Source organism: Microtus ochrogaster, chromosome 1 (assembly GCF_000317375.1).
Source record: "Microtus ochrogaster isolate Prairie Vole_2 chromosome 1, MicOch1.0, whole genome shotgun sequence".
In the NCBI taxonomy this organism is placed as follows: Eukaryota; Metazoa; Chordata; class Mammalia; order Rodentia; family Cricetidae; genus Microtus; species Microtus ochrogaster.
In genome coordinates this window covers 18,408,802-18,417,009 of record NC_022009.1, presented here as the reverse complement: position 1 = coordinate 18,417,009, position 8,208 = coordinate 18,408,802, and the positions used below count along the sequence as shown (strand labels likewise).

The 8,208-nt window shown below is 49.7% G+C and overlaps 1 protein-coding gene across 2 annotated transcripts in view; it reads right to left on the bottom strand.

Annotated features, from left to right (window-relative positions):
* The window catches only part of Galnt16 (polypeptide N-acetylgalactosaminyltransferase 16), an 84,806-nt gene that overhangs the window by 8,061 nt on the left and 68,537 nt on the right, over positions 1 to 8,208 (bottom strand). For both annotated transcript variants that reach the window (XM_026779814.1, XM_005343272.2), the window contains 3 exons: positions 6,847 to 6,973; positions 4,394 to 4,486; positions 2,837 to 2,920 (listed from right to left, as the gene is read on the bottom strand). In XM_026779814.1, the coding sequence (XP_026635615.1) occupies positions 2,837 to 2,920; positions 4,394 to 4,486; positions 6,847 to 6,973 (304 nt within the window). The remainder of the gene's footprint in view (positions 1 to 2,836; positions 2,921 to 4,393; positions 4,487 to 6,846; positions 6,974 to 8,208) is intronic.

Here is an 8,208-nt window from a genome sequence, read left to right as displayed (position 1 = left end):
AGGAGGAGGAGGAGGAGGAGGAGAAGCAGCAGCAGCAGCAGCAGCAGCAGCTTATTCCACGGGAATAAGCTCGGTTGTCCAAAGATCTTTGTATCAGAATGACTGATGCTGAACTGCTGGACGTTCTGGTTATCCAACAGCTGGGATGGGCTAGCTACATCCACAGGATAGAAACCTTGCACCCGTTCCAAATGACTGTGAAAGAAAGCCTGGAAATGCTTGCTCACCCTGCTGCTGAGGCAGGCTTCAAGCTATCACATTATTAAGACATCTCATGAGCCTGGGGAATGTGTGTACACATGTGCACACACACTGATAACCTCTGGCTAGTACACCTAGGGAGGCTGCCATCCCCAGCCGACCTGCTGTCCATTACAAAGCATCAGGGAACCGGGAGTGCTCAGAATCTGACCCCAGGCCTGATGCTCCCTGATTCTTAGTACCTCTGTCCAGAGAGAGCCTGGACCCTGGGAGGGGACATGGCTGCCACTCCTTGATGTGCAAACCCTTGCAGTATCTCAGCCAAAACAGGTCTTCCCCAGGCTGTTCAAGAGCCCATGAACCTCAGAACTGTTTTATTCTTAGGGAGCCTTGGAGAGCTCCCTCCACTCCACCTCATGTTCCCTGGACTCCCCTCAGAACCAGAGTTCTAGCTGGCCAAGATGGCAGAGGTCCTCATCTTCCGCAGCTGCCTGACTCAGCAAGTCAGTCTGTCCTGCTTACGGTGGTGCTCTGTGCCTCCCTCAGTGACCCTCCTCTAAGTAGGGCAGCCATTAGATCTCACAATGCCTTCGCAGAAATAGCAGTAATGTCCACTTCTCAAGTCGCCTTGCTTCTGTCTCCTAGGAAGTGGTTACAGAATGCTGTTTTGGTTAGGACGCTTCCTGCCATCCGCTGGAGCTATTGTAATGCGTCTACAATGGCCGCTATGTGACTAGCACCCTTCTAAAGGCGTGATTCAGTCACACTGCTGAAGCCAGACCTGGACACAAAGCAGAGCTGTGGCAGGCCTGGCAATGTGGAAGCTCTTTTGTCCTCCTCAGACTCCGTGGTGATCACCTGAGACACGCAGGCAACCTAAGGATCCTCGATATGGAGGGACATTGCCAGCAATCTGACCCACCTGTGACCCCTCAACCTTTGACCTGGAGCTGAGTCAGATAGAAAGGAAGGGACCATGGAACCAGCAATGGGGGGATAGTCTCTATTTAACATTGCACACTTAATATGTTGCTCTGTCCTGGGATGGATCCAGGTTTGGGGTAGAGCACTTCTTCCTCTGAGATGGGGGTCTGGGGTAGGGAGGGGAAGGACACATTTCCATCTCCCCAATATCCCTCCCCATGGGCTCCTCAGCTCCCGCTGGCCAACCAAACGTAGAAACCTCGACAGTGGTTGAAACGCTGCTACTCTCTCTTCCTCCATGTCTCAGAAGTGCCACACGAATGAGCATGCGCCCCTCGCACTCAGGATGCTCCCTTGCTGCATTCTCAAGAGTCGGTGTTCCCCACTTCTCAGCCAGGGGCAAAGTGACTGAGGCCTGCCAGCTTGCTTCCAAAGAGGCTGATGTAGCTTGGATTGTTCCGGAATTTCTTCGAAATTTCCGGTAGTCGGTTTGGGCTTACTGCTTTCCAGGCAGACTGTGTCTGGCACTTTGAGCTGTATCATCTGGGTTCTCCATCTAGCTATTTATCCAGGACTTCGCTGCAACCCAACAGCGGGAACTTTCCAGGCAGTAGCTAAGCCCTCGGAGGACAGAGGTCCCTTCCCCTCCTTGTAGAACTTGTCGGTAGTGAGGGGTGGAGTGCCCCAGAAAGCCAAGACAACATCATGAGAGAAAGGAGCAACAGAGGATGAACAGCCCCTCAGGGGACTGTTCTAGAAGGAGGGGGCTAACTCCAGACACTCCCCAGTCTCGCCCACTAGAATTTATTTGTCTACAGTGTTCCTTTGAAAAGACGCTTACCCAGTGACTATTTTGTGATGGGCGGTATACTAGAGGAACTCCACAGACCAAACTGGAGGTGGCTTCTGCCTCGGGGAGCTTCTAGGCCAAGTGCAGGAGGTCGCATCAACTTAACCAGTTGGGGGGTGTGTGTGAAATGCTGATGTAGCCCCCCCAGGAAAGCCAGGGAGGGATGTGCTCTCAATTTAGTGTTCAGACAAAGTGTCCCCGTGGAGGGTACAAATGCGTCAAAATCTAAAGAGGGCAAGGAACTGAACCGTGTGACCAAGACACCAAAAAGAATTTAGAGTCGGGAAGAAGGAACCTGGGTGGCTCAACCCCTGTCGCAGTCCAGTCTGGTCCTTTCTTTCCCCTCAGAGCCCACACAGCCACAATCCCATTTGCATTTTGCTCCCTCCTTGCTACAGCAAATGCTTCCCTGTGTTGTCTTCAGTCTCTATGATTACATACTAATGGATGCATAATATTTGTTTAAATGGATGGATCCGTGATCCACTGGGCCGGCCTAAGTGTTAGCGGCTTCTCATTTTCCCCCAGCAGACTGGCTCGCAGGGTCTGCGGTCAACAGCTCTGTACTCTGATGACTTTATCTCCTTGGGATGAGCTTCCAGCAGAGAGACCAGGGTCAGAGGTGACCCTGGCCTCGGCTGCATAATGCAGCGTTGTTTTCCTAGGGAGACAATATCCATTTCTAGTCCGGGAGCCAGGCTGGTAAAAATGCAACTCTATCACGCCTGACTGATAGCTCAGGGCAATGCCTCCTCTGTTCCCTCAGAGCCTTCGAGGGAAGATGAAGGCTGGCAGTGGAAGGATGCAGACTCGGGGCATCGCGGGTCACTGGGCCCCAGCCCTGGAAGGGGCTGCACTCACGTGAGCTCGGGGTAGACATTCTCCAGGTACCAGCGGAAGGACTTGCAGTCCAGCTTCTTCCTCTGCTCGATCCGTGTGGCCACGCTGAAGGGGAAAAAAAGGTGGGAAAGGGCCCAGATGTGGAGAGGAAGGCCCCATGGAACCTTCTAGTCCCCGCTTCCCACATATCTCAGGCAATGAACCCCCAGTTCTCCTATATCCCGTGCCCTCTTTTTAATTCCCGCCTGAGTTTGCAGGGGCCACACAGCCCTCACTCAGCCTCTTACTCCTAGAGGCTCCTGTTAGCATGTATAAACTGTCCTCTTTTGGTTTCCTTTTTTGCAAAGGGCAGAGGATTTCATCAACTCCCAGTTTAGGAGACAGGATCTAACGTGAACATCTTTCAGGAGTTGGCAGGTCACGACCTTCAGATGTGCCATTGGGACGTATGCTTCAATCTCCTTGCCTTCTTTAGTTACACCAACAGCAAAGGCCACTGAGGACCCAGGGAGCCACCTCTGCGAGTAAACAGGAACTCTACTGCTAACCTTGGACTTTTGTGAGGACCAAAGGGGGATGCGGAATGCTTAGCCCAGGGTAGATCCTCAATAAATGCTAAAAGAAGTAGGGTGTGGCTTGTTCTTTTCTTTTTAAGGATAGAAGATACACTGGGCAGTGGTGGCGCACGCCTTTAACCCCAGCTCTTGGGAGGCAGAGACAGGTGGATCTCTGGGAGTTTGGGGCTAGCCTGGTTTTCAGAGCCAGTTCCAGGACAGGCTCCAATGCTACACAGAGAAACCCTATCTCAAAAAACCAGAAAGGAAGGAAGGCAGAGAGGAAGGAAAAAGCAAGCTAGATAGAAATAAACAGAGGAGGGGCGATTCGTTTGCAATTGCTCACGAGCAATGCTTCCAAACTTTCTGATGACAACATTAACAAGGAGGTCTGCACATCTTACATCCTATAGATGGACACACGGGTGGCTGCACATCCATACACAATGAAAGGAGTTTCATAAAACAATACTTACCGTAGATTGCAATCACATCTGATTTTCTAGTCTGTTCAGCCCTAAACTCATCTATGGCGTCTTTCTCATCCTTTTTTTTTTTTTTTAAAAAACAATGTTGATTGATGATTCACGATTGGTTTCATAGTCCATCCACAGTTTTGAAATGCTTTAACTAGACAATGGTCATGACAGGCCATGACAGGAAAGTAAGCTGACAGATGTCAGGTTTGGATGGGTGGGAGGCAAACCTACACTGTCCTTGGCAGACAACCCTGTCATAGCTACCTCGGCTACTACTCTTCCTGGAGGCAGCTCTGGATGGGCTACGCTTTAACCTTCATCGAGAAACTTCTCATCTGTCTCTCTGAAGTTTGTAGGCCTAGGGTCTTGGACCAGTTTTGTCCGTGCCACTCACTCCCTCCCTGAGCCCGGAGAACCCAGAAGAGCCAGAACCTGGTTACTATGGAGACAGTCCAGCGCAGGCTGTTCAGTGTGCACCTACTTTATATTTTCTGGGCTCTGTGAGCATGAGTGGAGGGAGGCAAGCGGGATTTGGAGGGACCCACCTGCCAAAGGCCTTCCCGATGGCGGAGGGCCGGGCCTCATAGTAGTATTGCTTGTACTCATCCATCCACACCTCTGCAGTACGTTTCGTGTTCCTACGAGCAGGGAAAGGAGAACCAAGTTACCAGACCTGGGAAAGAGTGGAGGGAGGTTCTTAGTTTCTAAATGTGGTGCTGGGGGCTGAACCCACAGCCTCTTGTCGGCTAGACAGGCACTCCACCACCTACCTGTAACCATGGGCCTCTTTTACTTTTGTTGAGATATGGTCTCAATTAGCTACCTACGCTGGTCTTGAACTCAATCTGTAGCACTTGTAGGCCTTGAAACTTGAGGTAGCTGGGACCACAGGCCTGTGCTATCAGGCATGACTGCTTATCAATTAACAAGATACACAAAAGAGCTCACCAACTCCAGCTGGAGAGGGAAGGAACAGGCATAGGACCAAACTTGTCCCTCTGAATGTGGCTGACAGTTGCATGGCTGGGGCAGACTGAGGAGCCACCAGGATTTATCCCTATTGCTTGTACTGGCTTTTTGGGAACCTATGCTCTTTGGATGGATACCTTGCTCAGCCTAGATATAGTAGGGAGGGCCTTGGACTTCAAAACAATGTGCCTTCTTATCCTCTCTGAGGAGTGGATGGGGAGTGGGGTGGGGGTATATGGAGGGGATGGGAGGAGGGGAGGGAGTGGGAACTTGAATTGGTACTTATAATGAAAAAAGATTTCTTTCTTTCTTTCTTTCTTTCTTTCTTTCTTTCTTTCTTTCTTTCTTTCTTTCTTTCTTTCAAATATACACACTAGAAAAAGAAGATGTGTTCCCTGCAGTAGAGCAATGAGAATCTCGGAAGTACAGGCCAACAGCAGGGGCTGGGGTGAAGCGAATCACCCTGCGTGTCTGGAGGGTGATCCGTCAGGACCTGCGACAGGCTTGCCGCTCAAAGCAATCTGTCCTATTGAAAGACTATTACGTGGGCAAAAGGGACACACACAAGAATGGTTGCTTAACAAAACGCTGACAGCAAAATAAATGCTCTTCAAGAGGAAAATATTTCTGTACAACAGAGAGTGCTACAGCCCTGAAAGAATGTCGTGGCTGCTAATACTGAGCAGAAGGATGGCCGTGGCATAGTGCCGGAGAGCCAGGCCACTGGAAGAGTGCATGACATCAACCTGCTAACACAAGCCTATAAAGGAAGTGGGGTCTCTATGTACAAGCTATACACAAAAATGCATCTAACAGTTTGACACCACAGAGCAGCAAATTCCTAAGATCATGCAGTCCTATTTAAAGGCTTTAATGCTAAGTTTACCAGGAGTTGCTGTTGAAGAGGTGAGTGGGCAAATAGGAGAGATAAGGAGTGGAGGTGACTTCCACTTTCTTCTGAATACTATAGTTATCAAAAATATGATACAGAAATATCTGCATATAGAAGTTGGTGTTGGTCCCGCCTGAGTGTTTGCAGTAAATCTATATGACTTTGACTATAAAAATAGTATGTAAGGGGACTAGGCGGATAGCTTGTTGCTCTTACAGAGGGTTCAGTTCCCAGCACCCACATGATGGCTCATAACTATCTATAACTCTAGTTTCAGGGATCTGGCATCTTCTTCTGGCCTCTTCAAGCACTAGGAATGAACGTGGTACCCACACATACATACATTGAGCAAAACACTCATAAACAACTATATATATGGGGTGGGATGCCAGGTGGTGGTGACACACGCCTTTAATCCCAATACTCAGGAGGCAGAGGCAGGTGGCTCTCTATGAGTTTGAAGTTAGCCTGGTCTATAGAGGGAGCTCCAGCCAAGGCTATACAGAGAAACCCTATCTCAAAAATCCCCCTCCCTTTAGGGAGGGGGGGTGAGAAAAGTCGAACAAAACTTTAGATCATGAATTAATCAGATGTGGAAATCATTGCTCCAGTGCAAACCAGCATGCTAGATGGGGGAGGACGAGGGAAAAAAACCATGTCCTTAGCAGGGGATGCATACTCAGAACAGTTCCTTCTCCTCCTAACTCCTACATCAGGACCATGGGTCATGGGATGGTCTTCCAGGACACCGTTCACTCTCCTGTGAGACCAAGTGTACTCTGTGACTGGGAACATGGTCAGATCTCGGGTCAATTTTATGTGGGGGCACTGGAAACCATGAACAACAATGGAGGTTCAGTGAGGACCACAATATATTGGTCACTTGACCATTTGCCCAAGACTTGCTGACAAAGGGAATCAAGACAAGAAAGATCTAGGGGCCATGATCCAATATCATCCTCTACCCTCAAAAATATCTAAAATGTCAGACCTGAGACAGCAAATGTAGAAACTAAGGCCTGCTTAATTTGGACAGGTGGGCATCCCAAAGGAACACAGACCATGAATAACTAGTTAGGGGTATCTACAGTGAGGGAACCCCATGTTTCCTCCAGGGTGGTTCCCATTTGGGCCTACCTGATGTAGGTGAGGGCATTGCCCTCGGGAAAGTTGTAGGGGTGCCGCTTCCTGAAGACATGGCCCACGCGGCTGCAGGGTATAATCTCCAGGCTGCCACCGCACATCCATACCCTGAAGGAGAGTTCTGCAGAAGATGACAGTGTCAGGAGAAGGAGAAGGACCCTTTCAGGTGATGGTGGGAAGGTGGGAAGGGGATGTGTTTCTTTCTTTGGTGTTTTCTTGAATCTATATGCTGGGATGTGAGCTCTTGTTGCAAGACAAAATGGGGTGGTTACACTACTTGTACACGTTCATGTCATGTAGGCATACATCCAGGTGCATATACATGACACAGATGGACGGACAGACAGACAGACAGACACACACACTCCCTGTGCCTGAACCCCAGGAGAGCAGCGGAGAAGCTTTGAAGTAACACAGAGGAGAAACACACCAAATGGCAGCATCATTTCTAGCCCATGGCTACAGCTCCGGCCAGACACGAGTTAGGAAGACCTGGCTTGCTGGCTGACCAGATCTGAGCACCTCCTAGGGCCACCAACGGAACTTCAGGCTGCTCTAGATGTACCAGGCTGGCCCAGGCCTGCCTCTAGGCTCAGGGAGTCTGCACCAAGCTATTCCTGGCCTTCCTGAGCTGCATTCCTTCTAAGGTAGTGGTAGAGTCATAAGTCTTAAGTGACTAAGGTCCCCACTGGTGTCCAGAGATGCAGGAAGGGGCCACCTGCTTCCCAGAGGGACTTCACTCTGTTACCTGCTTACCAATGTTTTTTCTCACCCCACCTGACTGAGTCTTAGTCTCGCTTCTGACTCCCTACTTTCTTTATATTAATTCTCCAGGTGAATACTCTGTGGTGCTAAAATATCTCTTTCCTTGTACAGAAAATCCACAATTTACAAAAAAAAAGAGGTGCTAGAGATATGGCTCAGTGGTCACTTTCTGCTCTTCAGAGGACCTGAGCCAGTAACTGCAGAGTCAGAAGATCTGATGTCCTCTTCTAGACTGTTGGCACATCACTTACCACCCCCCCACACACACTAAAATAATAAAATAATTAAAGAGAGAGAGAGAGAGAGAGAGAGAACGAGACGTTGATTCCAAGCATGGTAATGTACACCATTAATCCCAGCACTCAGGAGGCAGAAGCAGGTGGGTCTCTGTGCGTTCTAGGCCAGCCTGGTCTATAGAGTGAGTTCCAGGTCAGCCAGGGCTACACAGAGAAACCCTGTTTTAAAAAAATCAAAAGAAAGCCGGGCCGTGATGGCACACGCCTTTAATCCAAGCACTCGGGAGGCAGAGGCAGGCGGATCTCTGTGAGTTCGAGACCAGCCTGGTCTACAAGAGCTAGTTCCAGGACAGGC